This window comes from Theobroma cacao, chromosome 3, assembly GCF_000208745.1.
Source record: "Theobroma cacao cultivar B97-61/B2 chromosome 3, Criollo_cocoa_genome_V2, whole genome shotgun sequence".
Lineage (NCBI taxonomy): Eukaryota > Viridiplantae > Streptophyta > Magnoliopsida > Malvales > Malvaceae > Theobroma > Theobroma cacao.
The window spans coordinates 24,720,158-24,744,042 of record NC_030852.1 but is presented as its reverse complement, the minus strand read 5'-3'; the positions used below and the strand labels follow the sequence as shown (position 1 = coordinate 24,744,042).

General features: G+C 33.1%; 2 protein-coding genes and 1 pseudogene across 2 annotated transcripts; 2 read left to right on the top strand and 1 right to left on the bottom strand.

The window, feature by feature from the left end:
- On the top strand, window positions 569-2,902 carry LOC18604940 (annotated as a pseudogene).
- Window positions 9,060-15,040, bottom strand: LOC18604938 (ASC1-like protein). The gene is made up of 7 exons (XM_018118604.1): window positions 14,804-15,040; window positions 12,398-12,627; window positions 12,080-12,235; window positions 11,661-11,846; window positions 10,544-10,725; window positions 9,707-9,778; window positions 9,060-9,573 (listed from the first exon to the last, which is right to left on the bottom strand). Exons 1-6 carry the CDS (start codon window positions 14,969-14,971, stop codon window positions 9,750-9,752), a joined length of 951 nt encoding a protein of 316 aa, XP_017974093.1. The 5' UTR covers window positions 14,972-15,040; the 3' UTR covers window positions 9,060-9,573; window positions 9,707-9,749.
- On the top strand, window positions 19,659-20,121 carry LOC108661174 (protein GLUTAMINE DUMPER 2-like). The gene is made up of 2 exons (XM_018117081.1): window positions 19,659-19,970; window positions 20,059-20,121. The coding sequence occupies exons 1-2, from the start codon at window positions 19,659-19,661 to the stop codon at window positions 20,119-20,121; spliced, it is 375 nt and encodes a 124-aa protein (XP_017972570.1).

The window sequence follows — 23,885 nt, the reverse complement described above, 5'->3', positions numbered from 1 at the left end:
TTCAAATCCTTTTTTACCAGTAATAAAAGGGATATGAAGAACATAATTCATATTTCTCTTGATCATGTTATCTTGATTATCTTTTTCGAATTTTTGGGCAAAACTTATTTCCCTTTTGATATTTGACCTCCCAAGTTTATTTTTCTATTTGCCTTGTAGCAATTCCCTTTTTCATTTGTAGGAGCTAGGCAGCTTCTTTCTCCCTTTCTTCATATTTTCTACCTTTTTGTTGTTCGTGGCAAACACTACTCTCATTGGAATTTTAATCAACTTTTTATTATTCTTTGTAAATGCTGAATTGTTAAGAAAATTTGTGAATGATGGGAAACAACTTCCCAGTGAAAAGAACATGGTAGAATCTGAATCTTTGGCTTGATAACGCGTGGACCTCTTGTGGCTAAGTGGAGACTTGTGGCTACAATCCATAGAAAGTTCCTTGAAAAGTTTTTTTCTCACTAACAATCTCTTAGTTTGATGCCAAAACTCAGTGTTTAGATTTATGAATCTTGATTGAACTTCCACTTTATCTTCATTACGTAATGGTTGTAATTCCTTTTAAGTAGAAGTCATGGACTCATGGCTGGATTATAAATACTAAAAATACTTCACACTAGTAGTAACGCACACTCCTTTCAGTCACATATTACACTATGATTAGAGTTTTCCTCCCCCACCAAAATACAATCTTCCAGTCTCAGGATATTTCTCAAGCAGCTAGAGATAAGAAAAAATTACTACGCACCTTATAAAAGTTGAGAATTACCATTCTCCAACATGAAACAAGCATGTTGAAGGTCGTCTCTGGTGGAGATGGTTACGTACCAAGCCAACTGGGCTCGTACTTGTGATACATGTCAAGCTGCAGCCTGCACACTCTACTGCCATACTGACTCTTCTTACCTCTGCAACGACTGCGATAAGCGAATCCATGCTGCCAATCCTATGGCCTCATCACACCAGCGTGTGTGGATTTGCGCTGTGTGCGAGAATGCAGCAGCAGCTGTCACCTGCAGGGCTGATGCAGCTTCACTTTGCATCAAATGTGATATTGAAATACACTCAGTCAATCCACTGGCCCGCCGCCATATCAGGGTCCCTATTCCTCCACTCTCTGGTCTAGCATGTTCTTCCTCAAGTACTCACCAGGTTGAGCTGCCAGGTCCCATGTTTGACACAGAAAATGAAATTGCAGCTGGTACAATAAATGAGGAAATTGATAAAGACGAAACTGATTGTTGGTTATTGCTTGAGCCTGATAGCACTGACAACCAGACCATGAGTGGATTTACCTACGGTGAGCAAGTTGATGAGTATATGGATGTTAGGGATACCTGTACCGAGTATCGGTGCCAAGAACAGTGCAGTGATCAGCAACAACTTCTCTGTGTTAATTATCCAGAAGACAGTGGAAGTGATATTGATGTTCCAGTTCAAACTTTTGAATCAAAGAAGCAATCACAGCAACAAGAGAAACAACTGCAGCAGCAAACACACCAGCAGTTACAGAGTATTTACTTCAATACAGAACATAGGGGATCAAAAGCTGCATTCATTTATACCCCTTCAAGTACTCTGAGCGTAAGATCCTACACATTCTAAATTAACTTGTCCTCAAGTACTCTCTTGTTGAAAGTTTAACTTTACATGCGTTTCTGACAGCGACTTAGGCGTTATCTGTTCATAACTGTGTAAAACTACATAGTTGTTTAGCTTTAATTTCCAGGATCTTATCCCTCTCCCTCTCCCTCTCTCTATGCATGTATATGTGTGCGTGTGTCTAGCCATGTCTATGTCTGCATTCTTGCATACATGCAACTATGTACATATATTTTGTTTGTTTTTTCTTCAACTGTGAAATGATATTAGCTTTACCCACAGCTCATTAATTGTTCTTGTTGTTGTGATTGTTGTTGTTGGCTGATAAATGCTCGGGGAGCTCAGCCGCTTCAACAATGTTCAAGGGATTTTCCAAAGTCTGTTAATGAGGAACAGCAAACTAATGGCATTTATGTAAGTCCATTCTGAAGCTCTCCTGAAATATGACAAATTGGCCCTTGCTGAAGTTCTTAGAATGCGAGACAGCATTAGAATTCAAGATCATAATAGCTTTTGACTGCTTTTATCAGAAATTACTGCTATTAGCAACTTGACTATAGCACAACCTTTCAGCTTCTCCCCCACTCCCCTTTATTTTCCTAATTATTTATCAATTAAACTTTAGAAACATCTTAACCTTGTTGTTTGCAAAGGTTTTTTCCAAGCTATCATTACTCTATCGGAGAGGTTGCTTCTAGACTTGTTCGTATTCTCTCCTATAGCTTGCCGGTATCATATTTTCATTATCTTAAGATTCTTGTTTAATTTTACACTTAGGTCCCCATACCGCTCATTACTGCTGGCATTTTACCGAACGCGACAAGCAACATCCCGAGTACATACACTGGATTTCCAAATGGGGCAACTGATCTCTTTCCGTATCCCTTGCCTCTGATGCCACTCCAATTTACACCAATGAACAGGGAAGCAAAGGTCCTACGTTACAGAGAGAAGAGGAAAGCGAGAAAGTTTGAGAAGAAAATAAGATACGCCTCCAGGAAAGCCTATGCAGAGACTCGACCTCGAGTCAAGGGCAGATTTGCAAGGAAAACAGATATGGAAATTGAGGATGATCAGCTGTTCTCAAAGGAAGACTATGGCTATTGTATTGTTCCATCATTATGAAGTAAAATAAGAGGCTAGGGTAGAAAATCTTTTGATGATGGAGAACGAGTTAATATCTCTATTAATGTAGTGCTTTGTAGTCTTTCCATGTAGTTCAGTGAATGAGAAGAATAATATCTGTGTGTTTGCTGTAAATTTTATTTTTCTCTACACTTATCTATTCATATTCATTGAAATTGTACTGGTTTATTCTTCTTGCATTCATCGTGAAGTTGTAATGCAATCATCAAATTCTTTCTGTATCCGCTCCAACTGTTTACATCGATACATGGGAGGTTTTCACTTTACAGATAGTTTTGTACTAATTAGCAATTATTTTTTGAGAGAATATGCTCTGGATCCTTTTATTAAATCAAACAAAGAAACATATGAAAAATATCTTTAAGAGTATGGTTATGCAATTAATGGTCATCAAAATATCGCCTGTTTGTGGCACTGGTTTCAACAAAAATTTAGAGAATCTAGAGTTGATCTTTAAGAAAAAGGTGTCTGCACTTTTATAGCTTTCTGATGGGAAAGCTGTGTATGAAAGTGGAAGAAAATTGATAGAAAGTAATGTATCAATTGAATATATATACAGTGGACACAATGTTAGGATAACTGAAAAGCAATTGCATAATGATACCTTCCCTTGATGTTATTGGGGTTTGACTTGCGGTTTTCCACCTTAAATTTAGGTTCCAATTCTGGCCTAAATCTTGATTGCCAGAGGCAATACTTCTGAATTAGTTGCAAATGACACCCTGAAATTATACGTAAGCAGTTGGGCCACACGCAAAACAACTCAGTAGTTTCCTGAATCACAACAGTCCAGAATCCTAGCTGATCAGATTCTGGAAGTTGCATAATAGCTGTCACTGTTCACATAATCAAACATTCTTTATTGATAACAATTTGAAATTCATCAAATTACTGCTAGTTTTACCTTGAAATCAGATGCTTCGTATTGTTTCAGCTCGTTCTGAACTGATGCATTTTACCTTAAGTCAACCTTCTTATTTCATTTTTATGTTTTGCTTTTGCAGAAGAATAAGTTTTACTTACTAAAAGCCTAAAGAAATCTACTCATCATGTGAAACTGAGTCAGATATTTTCTAATCTGCCAGTGGAAGATAAGGGTTGATCAAATAGACGGGCTAACTAGAAGCAACCATTCCTTGGCACTCCAAATTCTTGTGGAACCACTAAAAGACTTTCAGCTAAGCTAGCTAGTGCCTTGGATATTATGTAGAAAGTTCATATTTCTTATTCAATATCAGAAGGTAGGACAGTGGCACTGAAACAGAGATCAAGTGGGTCAAGTTTGATCCTTGTCTGAGGAACTTTAAAGAAAAGACAATTGCACTTTTCACTTTTCTGGTAGGAAAGATGCTCACAAAGTAGAAACAAAGCTCCACCACATGGAAAGGAGTGGGCAACAAAGGCTATGGTGAAGGCAATTGCAAGTATAAGTCCAAAGTTTTATAAAATACCTCCTTATCCAACATGAAAATTAGCTAGGCTTTTGTTTTTTGCCCAATGATTTCATCTCACCCATTAGAATATCAGTTTCAGCCCTTCCATTGGCTGGCCTTGGTCCTTTTAGCTCCACTCATAAAAGCAACCAAACCCAGATTCTTGCTTGATTTTGATAAAGTATAAGAATTCAAGCCACCAAAGTGGCCAAAATGAAGAACATCCATATTCTCCAAGAAAGGTGAAAAGAAACAAAATGCTATATTCTCCACTAAGAATTTCTGGCCCCATGCCTCTCTCTTTCATCTCTTTTGGGTGAGATCACTCTGTCCTCTCCTTCTTGGTTTCTTTTTTGGAACCAGGGGAGCAATGTTAGTTACAGCAAGCGACAAGGAGTGAGGCTGCAAAGCCAAAGGGAAAGAAGTAAAGAAATCAAGCAAACCAAGGCAAGAGCCCAGGACAATTTTGCAGCAGCCGAGGAGTCTGCCTGGTCAAGCAACAGCAGCCCGTTTTGTTTGGTGTCATTCTTTTTGTTTTGTTCAAACATAATTTTACTATTTCTCATTTTATGTTGAATTCCAACTGCTATTTTGATAATTGATATGTGCCAAGTGGAATAACTACTCCAAGTCCTTGTTATAGTGGGATATTGGAAATTTTCTGAGCTTTTTTTGGTGTTCAAGACAGAAAGAAATGAATCAGTGTATTGCTTATTTTTCATTTTGGAAAAGTTGCAGTCTGATTTATGAACAGGCCTATAATCTATCTTTGAATTTTAAGAGAAATCGTTCATAACATTGAAAAAGAAATAGAAAAAGAAAAGGAAATGTATCAAGGCTTGTTTATCAATTTATTGATCTCTTAGACAAAAAATAAAAAATAAAAACTTCAAATTTACCCGCACTTGATTTCAGAACAAATACAGTATATACAGTGCCAACCAACATGATGGTATGTTTAAGTTGGTCACTCTCGTGTGCACTGAACCAGTGTCACAAATATTGGCCAAAAAACATAAAATCCTAATGCCACAAAATACTACAATGGGTTTATTTTATTGATCTTTTGGGTTAAAATATTGTTTCCAGTATTTTGGAAAAAGATGTATGTATTTTTTTTAATTACTCAAGTTATAGGACAATATTTTAAGTTCAAAATTTCCATCACAGATATATAAAATATTAATCCTTAAACTAAACTCTAGGGTCGATTAGAGAAAAACTTAACCAAGCTTGGGAGCCTGATTTGGGGCTCCCTTGGATAGTCTGATTGGGGTTCCCAAGGGAGCATCGGATCTGGTGCTCCCGTGGGAGCGCAAGGTGGAGATGGGTGGTTGGTCAAAGAAAGGGATGCTGCTGACGGACCTGAGAGAAAAAAACTAATGAAAAAAAAAATATTTTAGACATTTCATATTTAATATTAATATCGTTTAGGTGTCTATTTTAAAAATTAATAAGCTTTCGTATGATTTTGATTAAAACTTAAAAGTGTCTAAATGTTTTACCATATTAAAATTGAAAAACAATTGCTAAAATTTAATTGAGTCGAGCATGAACTACTCCAAATCCATCCCAACCTAAACTTGTTCATGCTTAAACGTCTAACCTTTAGATGTGTATCTATTTCAGCATTGCCATTGGCTGTGGGTCTCTTTATTCCAGCTACAAAAGCACTCAAACCTCAGATTCTATCATGGCTGTGACTAATGGTACAAGGGAAATCACCAAGATAGCCATATGAAAAATATCGATATTCTCTACAAAGGTAAAAAAAAAAAAAAAGTAAAGTTATTATGATAGATATTCTCCACTGAAATTTCTGATCTCATATATATGCTTCCCTCTCCCATTTCTTTTGTCTGGGAACCGCTTTTTTGCCCTCCTTTTGCCCTTTGATAAGGAAAGGAATTTCAGTAGCAGGAACAAACTGGAAAACTCCTCTATAAGAAGAAATAAAAGATGTGGCAAAATGCGAAGCAAAAGAAGGCATGGCAGGGAGTCCAATCCATTTTCAGCTTAACAAGTATATACGCACTAACGATATTGATTTCTCTAAGGGCAAAGGACAGTCTGGGAGCATGAAATATACTCAATTGCATCAGGTTAATTTATCACTAAAGAAAAGAAAGGTAAACCAAGCATGAAAATATTCATTGAATGTGCCTTTGATCATACAAAAAGCTTAAGTGATACTAGCTAATGAATACCAAAGTTGCAGATAAGTTTGACGCTGTTCCAAACACCTCCAGTCGCCTCAGGCATTTGACAATCGTATAAATATGGGTAAAGTACTTAGTTTTTTTTAAGTTTTAATCAAAAATTTGTTGCATGATTATTTTTGGTTGGATACGTTAGTGTTCTGTTAATGTTTTCGTCGACATAGCAATATTTTTTTCATAATTTTATTTTTTATTAATTTTAAAAATTACACAACATATAAATTATAATTTTTATTTTTAAATTTTTTTTCCTATTAAAAAAAAAATCTTTTCTCCCTTATTTTTTTTTCTCTCAAATGTGATTGATCGACACCACTCCCATTCGCCGATGGGCCACCCTTCAACCGGATCTGGCCATGAATGACTAGATCCGATCAGATCTGGCACGCACCCCTTGGGTAACGCAATTTGGCTGCGCTCTCTTGGGGAGTGCCGATCTCATGCTCCTCAGGGAACGCTCAGGGAGTGTGCTTGACACTCTTTCTAAGAAGCGCGATTAGTGCTCCGCTAGGAAGTGCCGATCTCGCACTCCTCAAGGAGTGCCAGAAGAACACAGCCACATCGCATCCCCGCTAGATTTGGCCAGATCTGGCCATGGATGGCGAGATCCAGTTTTGGGGTGGCTAGTTAGCGGATGGTAGCATCGTCGACAGACCACATCGTTTGAGAGAAAAAAAAGAAGAAAAGACGTTAAGTCTTTTTCATATTTGCTATTAACGGTATTTGCACTTTTGAATCTTGTTATCCTGTGCACTTTTGAATCTTTTTATTCATTTCGAAAACTAATAAATTCGTGTAAAATTATATTTAAAAATTAAAAAAGTCTAAATATTTTACTTTATAAATATTTATATTAACAAGATAAATATAATTCGATTAAAACCAAATTAATCAAAACAATCCTATTAAAATCAAATTGATCAAAAAATTTTAATTAAAATAGTTTGTTTAATTCAATTAATGGGATCAGTTAAATCAATCGGTTTCAATTTTTATTTTTATTTGTTGATTAATTAAATTAATCGACTTTTAAATAAAGATTAAAAATGTAGTCCATGAAAATCAAATCCACAACCATATTAACCTTTTGTTAAATTTAGATATTGAAAAATAAACACTTGGTACAAAAAATAATAGTACCTACTTTCATTATAATAATCTAAAAAATTAAAAAAATTAATATAAGAATTTTGATCTTTGATTTGAAGGGCAAAAACCACGATTTGACATGCTCAAATAGGTATATACAAATTGCTTCTTTATCTAATACATTGGCATAAAAAGTTTTAAAACTTCTTGAACTAATTTGTTGTTAAGATTTCATACTTTAATTTTATTTTATTTATTATGTAATTAGCATAAAAAAATAAAACTAAAAAATTAGGCTTGAAAATTGAACTTGAATTTATTATGACTCATGATCCAAAAAGATATCGGTTAAAACAAAATTTTGATGCATTTGATTAATTTTCCATTAAAATAAAATTTTGGCCGGGTTCAATTAAGAGAATTTTTTAAGCAAATTAAAGGAAAGAACACTTTATTATTATTTTTTTTGAAGAGCAATGCACACTCTTAATGCATTAATTTGTGAAGCTACATTTCAACAACCTTAATAAGAAATAAAAAAATATTGTAGATTCTGGGGGAAGACAACTTCAAACACTACAAATACTACATATAATTAGCAAAGAAGCTGAAAAAGAATGAAGTTTCACTGGCCTGAAGCCCCATGCAATTTGAACCCAACTCATAAACCATAAGGAAAGAAAATCTCACCTACAAATCAAGGGTTCAACTGGAGATGAAACCTTTTGAGTACTCTCTCTCTATATATATAATGTCAATTTTGATAATCTAGGATTCAAATTCTAACATATTTCACCTTGGAATAAGAATTTATGATACAAGTTTCTTATGTCCCTGTTTCCTTCAAAAAGAGATTCATTATCTGGATATTTTAGGCTGACAGTCAGCCTACTGCAATTCTCTTTCCTTAATGTAGGACCAGAAATATAAGAGATATGCCAATCAACTATAACAAATACTATGGAGAACCTAGCTAAGAGCATTTAAAGCATGTATCATCAATGCAATGAAATAATAGTAGAAAACACTGCAACTTAAGAGGAAAGATTCATGTATATCACAAAAACATACAAAGCCTTTTATCCACAACATTGTCAGCTATATGGATTACAACAAACAAAGCCTTTCACCAAAGAAAATTTTGCATAAGAAGACAAGCCAACTACTTGAGATTGTTGGAAGGTCGATGTTTCACAGAACAGTGACCAAACTAGTAGTGCTCCAAATTTTATATGAAATTATATAAGAAAGCCAAAGAATTTACCAATGCAAACAATTTTTCAAGCTGAAACCACCATAAATATCTATCCCTGCATATTGGCATTGACAAATCAACAGATTTGTTATCTTTTGCTCAAAAACCTACCAGGCAAACCTTATGGTTTAAACATGGCACCACCTAATTTAATAGTTTTCAATTCTCTCACCATTAGCTGTATAACCCTAAACCCTAGACCAATTAATTTGTTAACTAACTACACACTAAAATTAAATATTTATCAGTGTGTGTGTGTGTGTGTGTGTGTATGCAAAATGCATAAGAATACATTCAACTTGTACTAAATTATAAACCAGATTAAGGAAACCAATGTGATTTCAAGAGTCCTGATCATCCTAGCAGTGTCCTTGATGCAAATATTAACTAGGAAATACAGTCACCTACAGAGTATATTATAAAGAAAAGGAAATTTTTAATCTTTGCATAAAATTAGTGTTGCAACCCTGAAGGAAGGGGAAAGGGCCAGTAAGAAGCTCAGTTGATCCCCATGCCAAAAATCTTGAGACTACCTTAAACATATAAGGTGAAAAGAGATATTGGACAAAAAGAATATTCATCCTTAAAAATTTGCAAAAGTAAGAGGCCAAGTACTGAGTTGACGTGACAAATATTACACCTTAAGCCCTTCAGATTTACCTCGACCTATCAAGATCTGTAAGTGTTTTTATGTTGATCCTTGCTTTTTGAAGTACTTGTCTGTCACACAATATAGCATGCAAACTCTGCCAATCAGAATTTGAGGCTATACCGACTTACATGTAGAAATGAAAGAGTGAAGACAAAGATGAGCATGCCTTTTGTCAAGGTCCATCTATCCAAGGAAGAAGGAAAACAAGAAAAATGGGAACAAGGCTGCATTAATCTCATCCAACAAAGAAGAAAAGACAGAAAGTTAAAAGAAAATTACTTTTTACAAAATGATGGAACTATGTTTTCCTAAATACCTTGGCATACAAGTATATATGGTGTTCTGAAATATTTGTTTATTCAATCATCATGTTCATCATCTTCAGAATCTGCAGAACAACAGGATGTTCAGAGTTAGCATTACGAGATAAAGTAATAGTATCCTCTTCCTAATTCATATAATGTAAAAATTTGACTTAAAATATAAACAAAATGAACTGCTTAAATGCTGCCGCGATATCAACAGAACAATTTTCCCTGCAGTCAAATTTCTTGCATCTGAGAGAATTTTTTCTGTTCTTAGGTAACTAGCTGCTTTATCATGTTTGAACATATAAAAACCTACTATTTTCGAATGACAATAACAACAACCATTTCAGTCCATTTATTTAGTCCTCACAGCCATGCAGGAGTTAAGACTTTAAGCATCATCAACACAAACTTTTCGAGTTTTCCTTGCTTATGCTTCAAAAAAGCTTGAAACATGTTTTCTCCCTCAGGTTGTGAAAGCATAATTATTATCAGTGAGCAAAACACACATCAACAGGTTACAACTACATGTGTACAGTTGGGTAGCCAGTTCGATGCTCAGTAAAGAAGAGTTATCCAGAATGATTTTCTTTTCTGTGCAGTGTTCTCCACATAAATCATAGTCTTGCAAGCTCCAAATTAATAATTCACTTTCTAGTGTTGATGTCAGATATCTATTCCTTTCTCCTAATGGTGTTAAAGAAGAAAATGTTTTACATTCTCATAAATCTAGAATTATCCTATCAATGCTTTAACTTTTACTTCTTTTTCTTCTTTCTTCCCTTAGATATGTGTTCCTAATTGAGCCTAGCTGCAATTTACAATCATTTCTAGATGGCTCATACCTGATCGAACATCATCAACCTGTCCTCCAGAATGGATTTGTCTGATAATCACTCTTATAATCAAGACCCACCAATAAATATGAAGAACAAGCAAGGAGAACAAAAGAGTGTTAAACAAATAATAGTATATAGATCCATCCACCATGTGCTTCTCCATGTCCAATGTCAAAAGAACTTCATAGCTGTGAAACATAAATTAAAAAAAATTTGAGGGGTTAAAATCTTAAAAGGAAGCAAGCAATTCACATAGCCTCCAACTGGAGAAAGCAAAACGCTAAAGGTAAAGGAGGATAAAGTAAGGAGTTTCCCAGTGACAGTGAAAAGCCAGTGATATCAGCAGGCCAAGCAAAGGTGTAGTAAAACAGCCAGTTAACAATGAAAATAATTAAGTACAAAAAGGAATGACAAAATGAAAAACAGACATAAAAGAAAAAAAAAGAAAACAGAAAATGATACAGTTCAGAGCTTCTAAACTTGGGTTCTCAACTCATAGAGAAAACTAGAACTTGAAGATTTTAATTAAAAATTAGAAACAACATTCCAATGATTAATTAAGAATTTAATGTTATGCAAGCAAGAGAGAGAAATATCTAAAAACCGGGATTGCTGAGAAAAGTCGCAATAGCTCTTAGTCTCATAATAACCAATAACAAATGCAAAAGGCACAAAAATGAGCCTCAAGGGTAAACTTTGCTTTATTCTTCCACAATTCTACACATTTTGTTGAATCCATTCATTAGCATTTTAAAGAAAAGAAAAAAAAGTAGCTGAAACTCGGGATATATGATGGGGCCATGTTCTGATGCAAGGATATACGGAGATCGGCAAACAAATGTAATCTACATCTAATTCTATTAATCAGTTTCTATATTCTTCAAAGTTTCTTTGTCTTGGCTGTTCTGGAACACTTTTCATCTACCCTATGGCATTGAATTATACTTTCATCAGACCAATAATTTTCCTCGGTTAATGCATATACATTGATATCATAAAATAAATGGAGCATGAATAATTCATTGTTTCATGTCCTGTAGGATGTTATAAAACAAAGGCACCTAATACAGAGCAATAACCATAAACATTAAAAAGTTCCAGTTAAGCTCAGACCGAGGCTCACCTTGTACTCCAGATTACCCAAAATGGGAAAAGAATCAAGCGAAGAATGGTCCAAGAGAGGGCAAAAAGAATAAATGAGACACTAGCAGGCCATTCAAACCCACTATATTTTGACATCTTTCCAATTTCTAGGAACACATCACTCCCATCATGAAGGGCAAAAGCAACCGAACCTACACGAGCAAACCTGCAACAGGCACAACAAAATTACTAAGATGCAAAAGGATGAGAGTATTACTTCAACCAAAACATTAATCAGACATCAGAAAAGAAATGGTAACAGAGAGCACAAATATTATAGGTTTTGAAGCACAAACACACACACACACAATCCTTTATAAGCAGTCAGATGTAACTCGATTCTTCACAGAAAATGTAGAAAATGGGAGCTGTGCCGCATTGGTACACTGAATGAAATACCTGCATATGTAAGATAGCACGATGAGAATGATACTTGCTATGTGATGAACCATGGACACCACAAAGTCTGAACGCCTTGTCTCCCAAAATAACAATGCAAATACGGAATATGTATAGAATCCACCAACATACATGTATAATCCTTTCAACTTCAATCTGAGCATCAAAAACAAGCAAATCATCTACCAAGAAAACATGAGATGTCTTAAACGTGACTAAGAATCTGAGAATACAGATAAGTGTCAGATCAAACATGAAAAGATAATGCTAAATGACTTTGATATAGAAACATTATATATACATGAGTCAGGTGCTTACTTAATTTTTTGATCAGGCCAAACCTGTTCTCCAGGCCCTTCCCAAAAATACTTGGTATTGGTAAACCAAGGCTCACCATAGGAAACATAAATGGTCAAACATTCTGATGAAAGAAAGTAGACACACTTCCATGCTGATTCTTTGAATTTATTGAGTTTCTTCCTACTATCATGCGTATGAACATCCTGCAAGGTGTGGGCTTTGCCAAGGACCAGTCTCCTAGCCAGATTCTGCATAAAATATTAACAGTGACTTCAAATCAGGCAAACTTTTGAAAAATGGAAATAGCAAGAGATGAGAAGTAGAAGCCATAATTCATGAATGCAGGTTTCAATTAACACCATGAATGTACTTTTACCAAGTATCAGTCATTTCTCACTACTATTTCATGATCTTGTCAAAATTGTTCAAAGCAATATCAAAGATTAAGAATTTATTGATTATGCAAGAATGGTCCTAACTAAAAGAAATGGAACAAGTAAATATCAATAACAAGGACCCTGTATGGAAAGATGTTTGATGTAAGCCCAGATGCTTTTAAGTAACTGCAAACATCCTCTCTATTGTTCACATTTTATCATTGCAATCATCATCAATTGAGAGGAGAATGGACATAGAATCCGCTGATACTTCAAAACAAGACACAAAATCCCATACCACCTTTCCTCTTTCTTGTTGAACCATCAGCACCCCGCCCTAGAGGGTAGAGCATTTCATCACAATGTTAATGGTCATATGATCATATGACAACACATGAATATTTGTTCTTATATTTACAATTTTCATGTTAGCCTTCAACCAACAATGGTTGTGGCTTAAATCTAAAAAAGGTAACTCTTAAGTGGCTTGGTGGGTCAAAGGTCACCAGTAGTATTTGTTAGGGAGGGTAAGATTCATGCTCATTAATCTTGGCAACCAACTTGTCACCATTATATCCTCCATGAGACTAAGATTTGAGTATAACTTAATCCCTTAAGGGAGCACATATGAACTATTTGGTGGATCAACAAGGAAGATCTAGATCCATCAAAGTATGGATTCTGCAATGGATAAGAGTTATTATAGTCAAGGATAAAGAAGGCAACATTGACCATGATCTCCTTATCCCTTTGACCATGTATTGGTATGTTTTGCAAAATAGTTTTCTTACAGCTTCATCTAATTTCTACACAAAACCTTTTCCTAGATAAGACATCACAGCAAATCAAAATATTTTTTCAACAGTTTCATTTAATTTCTACACAAACCCTTTTCCTCTATCAGACATCAAAGCAAATCTCCAAAACTGTCCTCCATGTTAAATGTAGATTGAAACTTCATTACAACATAAAGATTTGGAGATACGTGATTGTATGAAGGCTGAAGCTGCCTCCTTTCTGAAATCAACTTTAGCATGCTTTGATAGATATACCCTAAAATAACTGAAACGCTATAACCTAACATTAGCAGTCATGACTCATCAAGCATGGTAGGTTGTCTTTAGTCTATGAAATCAAATAGTGCCTATAGCAAACATTAAGAAAGCAATTTACTGTTATAAAAGGAGATACCATAGGGTCACTTTAGTACTTGCCACAACACCAAACTCAAAAACTTGATCTCCCAAAATTAAGCCAAATAGCAGAATCAGTGTCACACGAGATGGCAAGTTATCAAAAAAATATCAAAGATTGAAGTTTTCAATCCTTTTCATCCTAAATTTGCTTAGTGAAAAAGTGTTTAAATCCCTTCAAAAGAAATCAATGATCTATCATAAAAATTAGACCAATTTTAAACATGTAAGTCAACAATGATCAAAGAATTGAAACCAAATAATTAAGTAAAGACTGTAAACCCGATCTAGTCCATCAAGACTAGAGAAAAAATTCTGAGTTGAGAGATGTGCTGAAGCGTGATTTTTGAATATGTCACAAAACCAACTAGATTGTGAAAGTTTTCAACATTCATTAATTTCAACTGTTCATATAGAAAAACTTGAAAAAAAAAAACATAAAAAGTAGTTAAAAGAAGTTGCTGTGATTACGTTAAATAACATAATGCAGTTCATACAAATCCAGATTCCAATCCAATTTTCCAGCAGTTATGTTATAGAAGTGAATACTTTCAATTCCAAGTTGAATAATTGAATCATGCTAACCACTCTCTCTAAACAGGGTTATTCTTAGAAATCAAACTTATACTATTAAAACTATAAGTAGTTGGCATAGAAAGGAAAGGTCTACGATCATAATTCATTCAACAAAAAATCTAATCGCAAATCAAAATAAAAGTCAACAAGGAATAATAGCGTTGAACTAAAATCCTTTTCTTTGACCCGCAATTCCACCATAATAGCAACAATAAAAAAAAAACAAAGATGAGAGTCAAAAAAACAGAACGGTGAAGAAAAAAATGATAGTTATATACCTCAAAGACAAGTTTGTTTAGGAAAAACCTGACAGCAGGGAAGAAAAGTGCAAAGAAAGGAAGAAGCAAGAAATCGTTGAGTTCTGGGTAGGACTCTGACTCCCAGTTGATTGAGTTGGACAATCCAAAAAGACCCATTTGTTTGTAACGAAAGAACTTGGAGTACATTGAGAGAGAAAATAAAATTGATAAGATTTGTAGTGGTGAAATGAGGAGTAGCTGGGGTGGAGAGAGACAGCCATGTTTCTTCTTTACTATTTCGGAGTTGAAACCATGCTCTTTTTTCCAATGGAAAAGTGCGCACGTGAGGTGACCCATAGCACGAAGGAAAAAAAAAACAGAAATTAACTCTAGCGGGCTGGAGACGGCACAGGAGGTTAAAAATAGTGTGGTGGGTGAGTCGTCAATCCCGTAATTTTGCGCGCCATTAAAGGATGACGTGGAATTATATGGGCTTAAACTTAAAATAATTATATTTTGTGTATTAATTATTTTGATACGATTAAAATATGATAATTTCATATTTTAAATATATAAAATTAATTTATTTATTTTATTTAATTAATAAAATTATATATAGACTTGTATAATTTATTGATTTATGATTCTATAAATAAGTCATATAAATTTTTTTAATATTATTAATATATTATTTGTATTTTATAAATAAATTTTGTGACTCAGGAATTATAGGTGCAGTGACGAATGAGTTTTCAATCTTGAATATTGGTGATTTATTATGTTGATAGATTATGAATATTATTTGGATTTTATTATGATTCTCTTGTGTTCATGTCAGATTTTATTATCTTTTTGGTTAGTATTATGGATTTCTCACATACTTTATAAAAATTATTATTTTATTATAATTGTTTTATGATTTTTAATTTTAAATGTGAATGATAGAATTATATTTTATTTGTATTTATATTAAAATTAATTTATTAATAAAAATATTTTAATTTAATCATATTAATTGTTTATTGTTTCAAGAGTTATTAATCATGTCGTATAAAATTTAATTTAATTTATTTAATAAACATATTAAGCATATCTTATAATAATACACATTTAATAAAAAATTTGTACAAATATTTATGATTTTGATATGTTTAATTAATTATATTATATTTTTATTTACTTATATAAATATTAATAGCTAATATTTTCATAACATGGCTATCACGTACAAACATGATTGTCAAGTTTAGCATCATTAACCGAAGTAAGATGTTTAAAAGTTTACTTTTTACTTAGCAGTGGGTAAAAGATAAATTAACACTGGGCTTTTTTATTTTTTAAATGTATGAATTTTTTTACATTGGAAAGCTTACCGGGCTTGAGTCTTGTAAAGACAGAAAGTTCTTTCACCATTAAAACGTCTGTACATGAACTCTATGGTTTTTTTTTTTTTTTTTTTAAGTTAGAAATTCGAGCAGGCCTAACTATTTTGTTATAATTTTATTAATAAAATAAAATAAAAATACAATCAGGAGGGGGCATTTTGTCATTGGTTTGAAACTTTAGTCAAATTTCATGTGTCGTTGTAATCTCGTGCTCGTAAGACTACATAAGCTTAAACGAGGTTTATTGACAATCGACGGGTAACATAAAGTAAATAAATATAAAAAAAAGATTTGAGAGAATAAATAAGTATCATTACTCTAATGAGAGAAAAAAATAAAGTACCTAAAATCTAAACATAAAGTAAATTGTTTAATTCAATAAACTTGATTTGATTGTCTTATAATGACTCTTAATGATATTATTTATAATAACCTTCTTGACCTAAACTTAGTGTGTAAGTAAAAGTAAATATGAAAGTATCTAACCTAAACTTTTTTAGAGTACAAGAAACGTAAAGTTGTAAAACTATACCTCCTTAATAAGTAAGTAATCAACAAAGAAAACTTTATTTTTGAAAAATATTTTAGTTGCACTAGAATACTTTGCTTGGCTGCCAAAGCAACAGCTGATGGACCCTTACATGTGGATTGACTCAACAGTCTTTACGGGCTGGAATTGTCATGGATCTGCAGACCGTGACATTCTTTTCTACTTGATTTAGGCAACGCCCTCATTGTCTCATGGTCTTTTTCCACTACAAGTCTTCATCAGGTTTCCCACAAGTGTCGTGGGTGTGTTTGAGGTAGTTTTTCTCCAATTGTCTCGAGAACACTTCCAAGTTAGGATGCATTTTGCCATATGGATTATTGGCTCGCAATTGGTTAGTGTCATCCAAGTACATAGTTCATATGTGTGCAGTGTCTCTGTTTGCGACGCATCCAAAATTTGAGCTTGACGCGTAAGTAGTGTCAAAATTCAGTGAATCGAATCTCCTTTGCCTTGTAAGGAAGTCATGGAACACGTCTTCTCAATACTTGTCTGCCATCAATTCATCTAACCCCACATTGTGGTGAATCAATGAATCCATCGTGTTGTGCCATCCTTCGCAAAGCTCATCGCTATTAGACCCTAACTGCTCGACGTTGTCTTCAACCCATTCGAAGTTGCTCCACACCTCGTGATTGATAACTGTCTCACAACAAGATACACGGTTATTCAGTACTTGCAAAATGTCCTCAGACTCTTAACACTTCGTGGCACGTGTGTGCACAATTTTCCTATTTGCAACGTTCACACTATCTTGAACCAAGGCGTTCAAGCAGGATGTGGTATGGTCACCAATTGATGTCATTCGCTTACTCAATCTCTAAACAGTGTGATACTTAACTCTGGAAAGTGTTACTCTGATACCAACTGTCACGAGCTTGGAATTTTAGCCAAGTTCCATGCGACGCTGTAGTCTCGTGTTCGTAAGACTACGCAAGCCTAAACGAGGTGTATTGACGATCGAAGCTGGAATGTAAAGTAAATGAATATGAAGAAAGAGATTGGGGAGAATAAATAAGTATTATTACTTCAATGAAAGAAAAAAACAAAATACTTGAGATTTAAGCACAAAGAAAATTGCTTGATTTGACAAACTTGATTTGATTGCCTTACAGTGACTTTTAAGGGTGCTATTTATAATAGCCTTCTTGACCTAAACTTGGTGTAAAAGTAAAAGTAAATATAGAAATATCTAATTTAGACTTTCTTAGAGTACAAAAAAAATAAAATTATAAAACTATGCCTCATTGATGAGCAAGTAATCAACAAAGAAGACTTTATTTTTGGAAAGTATTATAGTTACCCTAGAATACTTTGCTTGGTTGCCAATGCGACAACTGATGGACCCGTGCATGTGGATTGGCTCAACGGTCCCTACAAGCTGGACTAGACATGAATCTGTGAACCATGACACATTTACTGAACCTCCAGAATTACATAAGATAAGGAAAAAGAATTCCTATTTAGATAATTACTTTCTTTGTAGTTTTTTCTTTGAATGCATTGAATAAGTAATTTACTGTATACTAAAATCTAAAATGACAAATAAAATTAAAATAAGGAGTACTACTCGACTATATGGTTCTTTATATAAAAACATCATTCTAATTTCAATTATCATTATTACCATAACAGCACGATCACTCGTAATTTTGGATCATTATTTTGATACAATATTATTAAATAAATGCAAATTTTTAGAAACTATTTTTTATGGTTTTTGTAGTACATGAAATTTAAAAATCATGGATAGTGATAACCATATTTGGAATTAATAAAAATTGTTTCAATATGAACAATACACAAATAGGTAGAGAAATTTTTAGTTAGTCAAAATAACTCATAGGTCTCTATATTATAATGTTTTCATTAATTTAGTCTCTTATTCCAAAATTGATTAATTTAGTCCTTTGAAATTTTATGCAATTAAATGCTTCTATCTAATTCTGTCTAAATTGACCTTTAAGTGGTGTGGACATATCAAACCATGCTGATATGGCGTTGACCTATTAGACAAAAAAATTTTTTTGGTATAATAAAGTTTTGTTTAATTTAATCCTTATATTATAGACTTTTGTTTAATTTAATTCATGTACTCTACAATTTTGTACAATTTAATTTGTATGACGTGGTACAAAGAAAATAGTGTGGCAAAAAATTTTTTTGTTAATGTGTCAGTATCACTAACGGTTAAGTTGGAAAAAATTAAACAAAATGATTCAATTGCACAAAATGTTAGAGTACAAAATTACATTCACTAGTTTTGGGGTAAAGGAACTAAATTGATAAAAAAAAAAAGAGGCTGAAATATAAAGATTTGTGGGATATTTTGACTATTTTTAATTAGTAAATTTAATAAATTTTTAAATATAAAAAATAAAAATTTATTTAAATTTTTTTTATCATTATACCAAAAATTTTCTATCTAAGAAGCTATTCTATTATGCTTAAATGCTAAAACAAAATCATTTTCATTTTACACAAAACAATAAAGCATCGTCATATGAAGTTTTGTTTTTTCTCTAATACCAAACTAAGAAAGTTTCGTTAAAGAAGAAACAGTAAAGTCGTTAGAACACCAAACATAAAAGCAAACAAAAAAAGAAGAGCAAGGAATAATTAAGAACACCATACATAAAAGCAAATAAAAGTGAATAATTGAAACCAAATTATCAACATTACAACAATTACAATAATTGATGCCAAAATTAATCATCAACTCATCTTGAATAAAATTAGAACAGTTAATACAAAAATTCAAAGTCCTCTAGAAAAACTTTACTAATTAAAACTTGCGCTAGGGACAAAACTTGGAATGCCCAGGTATGAACCAAACAAGATGCTTCCGCATGCCCTTTAACTTCAAATAATTCCATGAATTAACACATTCCTGGCTAATGGATAACCAGATATGTTTATAAAACCCTGTTGTTATTTTGCAGGCTGGAATATTACGAGTGGAATGCCTCCTTCGAATAGTTATGACTCAGTTTCGAGTGGCCCTGAAAGGTTGCATTGGAACCCTGCCAAGGAATGCCTCTTCGGTCTGCTCATTGTGATAATTGCGTTCATGGCCGTATTACTGCTGAAGTTGTCATGTTCCAAACCTCAGCCTGAACCAAACCCACCAAGCTACCAGTCAGAATGGCCAGAGCAGGTGGAGCACAAGTTAGCAAATGATGTGTCTGATGAGGTCTTTGTTATTATGGCTGGAGAACAAAAACCCAGTCGCTTGGCCAAACCGGTGCCTTCCTCCACTCAGCCGTGTGAACAGGTATGAGCAAAGCTATGGGTATGGAGATTTTACACCCTCCAATGTTTGTTACTAAGAGATGCTGTTTCCTCAGCATGAATGGATGCAGGATGAGAGTGATTCCAATCATACGAGACAAGGATATAGCAATTTCCTTCAATTTTATAATTGAAATAGTAACAAATTAAGCTGTAAATGGAGTAGTTTACCTCATATTTCTCCTCTGCATTAGTGAATCTCACAGTTCAAAGAAAAGGGTGATGCTATTTTATCTCACAAAAACTTTGGGGTTGTCGAACTTAAGACAAAATAACAATTGCATAGGATTAATTTTTTATGATTAGTATGATAGTTAGACTATTATAAGGTTTAAATCCTAATAAAACTTACATATTATATATCAGTTTATTCAATTCACTCCTTTAGATTTAATTTATTGTATTCAAATGACATTTTAAATTTTTATTTTGAATCAAATAAATTATAAATTTTAACAGAAAAATTAATCACTATTATTAGAATTCAATGTCTATTGGTATTTTTATTCATTGCCAACCAAACGTAAAAAATCCTATTTTTCAGTTCCTCACACCTCCCTCTACTAGTCTTTTATAAAAAAAAATAAAAAAAACTCTCTTTTTCCCATTTTCTTTCATGGAAAAACAAAACCTAGATCTAGTCACAAACGAAGAGATTTTGTCGATTCCTTTTTCCTCTTCCCTACAAGAAAGAGAAGGAAAGGAATAGGAAAATAGGTTTTTTAGTGATTTTGACTCTTTTGAAAAAGGAAAATGGTTGTTGGACTTTGGGTTTTGGATTTAAGTTTTATCATATGACTACTTCAATTAATTAGGTCATGTGTTACGTGGGTAAAAATAGACAATTGATATTAACTCTAATGATGGTTCAATTTTTGTTAAGTTGAAAGGTTTGTTTAAATTCAAATAAAAATTTAAAAATTCATTTAAATGCAGCAAAATGTGAGATAATAGAATAAACAGATATAATACATGGACTTTTTTTAAGGTTTATGCCTTACAGAAAATGAGATAGAGAGAACAAAACAAAGTCTCAAAAACTTGTAAAAGGGTTTGCTTTTTTTTTTTTTTTGGCCATGGAAAGTTTGGCCAGTGAGAAAGTGAGTAAATTACTACATTGCATCATTAATTCTTGATCTTTTCATAAAGTTTCGTTTTGATCCGTAATTTAAAAAGTTAATTTTTTCATTTATAATTTTTTGAATTTATTTGAAGATTTATTCATTAATATACTGTTAAAATTTGAATGGAATATAAATGAAATTTATCATATGACATTTTCATAGACATGGTAAATTCTGTTCAAATTTTAACGATACCTTGATGAATTGGGTGGATTTAAAATCAATTAAAAAATCATGGATTAAAAAAAATTGAGTTTTTTAAATCCCTGATGAAAATAAAACTTTGTAAAAAAAAAAACCTAAATTAATGACTTAATTTGCTCTAAGAGAGCAGAAAAGGTCAAGCTTTGCATGTAAACATTCCAATTCTTTACCTAAATCAACCGTTTTCTTTCCTTTTTTTTTTTTCTATAAGAAGTGATAATTTATTTGAAGATCCTTTTATGTATATCAAATGCTAAAATTTATCCATGTGATCATAATCCTTTGACGTCGACTTTATTGTTTGGATTAAAGGGAGGGTTAAGGGAAGGGAGATTTATATTCCAACTTACAACTGGAATAATTTTTAAAAAAATAATAAGATTTTATTTTATTCATATATCACTCTTTAACCAGATAACGTTTGCAGTTAATATATCCCTTTCTTGTCTTTCTCACGTCTTTTAAAATAATCAAATCAAGGAGAAATTATTCCTTGTCTTCTTTCTTTCCCTCTTTCTCTCGGCTTAACTCACTCTCGTATTTTCCAACTAATCCCATATGGAGAAAGAGTTAATATTAACTAATATCATCTAATACTAATTCCATCAGTCAAAAGAAAACTATTTATAGGATCATCAGCCATTTTCCTTGCGAAAAAGGTTTAAAAAATTTCAGAGAGATGCTGTGCCTTACCGTCATTCCAAGATTTGGTGACTAGCAGCCATGCCCAAACCCAAACATATATTTTGAGTAATTTTCAATTACATGGTGCAAGTCTGCATTGCAAGATGATTCTTGCGTCGTCAAGTTAACTTGGAAAACTTTCCACAATCAACCCAACAGCTGTACTTGCACCTTAAGCCCTTGTAGAATATCAGCAGACGTCGAATAGGATAACATTGGAAATTTTTACTTTTTTTTTTCTTTTGTATAACATTGGAAATTCACCCAAAAATATATATGTATATATAAACAATTCTAGATTAAGAAAGAATTACAAAAGAGAGTGAGAGGATTCGCAAGAATTAAGAAACATAATTGTTAGAAATTGAGAATAAAAAACAAACAAGAAAAGAGGCAATTTGGTATTGAGGCATGAAGAGTATTTCAACACTCTCTAAACAGAAATAGCGAAAATGTTTAAGGAGAAAAACCTTTATAATTGATGAATAAACATATCTTTTCTTAAGCAACTGTAATGAATAGTTGTTTATTTAATACGACTTTTCCAAAATTAAATAAAATTGAATAATTTAATCTTGTTTAAACTCTGAAATTAAAAAGTAAGAATTAAAAGGTTAAATTTATTTGCCAAACTTTGATATTAAATATCCATTGGCCCACTAAGATAATCCTAACAACCCCATTCACACTTGGCCCACTCAATTTCGCTTAGCCCAAGTGGTTATGAATTAAGGGCTTGTCTTTTGTATAAAAGACATACAAAGAAAGGGGATTCTGTCTTGATCTTTAACTATTCCCTCCCCTTCCCTCTTCCGGTTGTAGTTCTCAAGCCTTAGTAAAACATCTGAAAACGATTGTTGACTATCAAACAAATTAAGGGTTTGATTGATCTGCAGCAAATCTGTTTCTAGTTACCGCCTAACAAAGGGATTCTACCACATTGAGGTTTTGATTGTTTAGCATACTGTTCTTTAGTTTATTCTTGAAGCTTGTCATTTTCAACTCAGCCTCCTGCAGGTGCATGAAATTCTAACTGCACTTCTGACAAGATCAAGATATGCATTCATGCAATATTCCACATTTGTCAAAATCAAACTATTCTCTTATGTGTCATTATGGTATCTATAATTTGGTTTGACAGAAGAAAAATGAGTCAGCCAAATATTAGATTAACTGGTACAAGAATCTTATCCCATTAATCTTATCACTTTTAGGTGAAAAACTTTCTTGCAAATGGTTTAAAGTAAAATTTAATATTAATTTGTCAAGCAAATGAAAGAATTAGAATTGATTCCCCGCTCTTTAAGTCTTTGTCAATTTACTCCATTGTCACTACATTAATGAAGTTATCCTAACTAATTGGAAGAATAATTTTTAGCGAGTTTGCTAGGACTATGAGAACAAAGAAAGAACACAAAAGAGGCATTCACTGGTCAAAACAAATAGTACAGGATGTCCTTTGTCGTTGGGAATCTAATTATAATATTTCAACATGTGAAAAGCTTATCCTAAGTTAATTTGTTCTTGCAAAGTAAAGGAAAGGGCTGCGATTGTAATGCTATGGTATATTACTCTAAATTGTCAAAAGCCTTCGGAATCTTCTCCAGAGTAAATGGATTCGGGAAGAGAAATAGTGCAGAGTAAATGGATTCGGGAAGAGAAATAGTGTTGTCGAATCTGAAACAGAGGAAAAGAGAACAAGTAGGCCAAAAAAAGATTTGTGCAGGGCGTAGAGGATCAAGGAGTGCAAGAATGAGATTTAGACGAGGAGATATGTTTAGATGAGCTACGATAGAAGAGAGGAGATGAGGTCTAGTTTGATACGAGAGAGGAGAGGACTAGGGATTGAAAAGGTTGCAAGGATGTTAAGCCACGATGTGGCCTAA

Coding starts and splice junctions, on each gene's coding strand:
- LOC108661174 (XM_018117081.1), top strand. CDS start 19,659: ATGCCTCCTTCGAATAGTTATGACTCAGTTTCGAGTGGCCCTGAAAGG. Junction 19,971..20,058: donor CCACTCAGCCGTGTGAACAG/GTATGAGCAAAG, acceptor GAATGGATGCAG/GATGAGAGTGATTCCAATCA.
- LOC18604938 (XM_018118604.1), bottom strand. CDS start 14,971: ATGTACTCCAAGTTCTTTCGTTACAAACAAATGGGTCTTTTTGGATTG. Junction 11,847..12,079: donor GTGCTATCTTACATATGCAG/GTATTTCATTCA, acceptor TGCCTGTTGCAG/GTTTGCTCGTGTAGGTTCGG. Junction 10,726..11,660: donor TGGGTAATCTGGAGTACAAG/GTGAGCCTCGGT, acceptor TATGTTTCACAG/CTATGAAGTTCTTTTGACAT.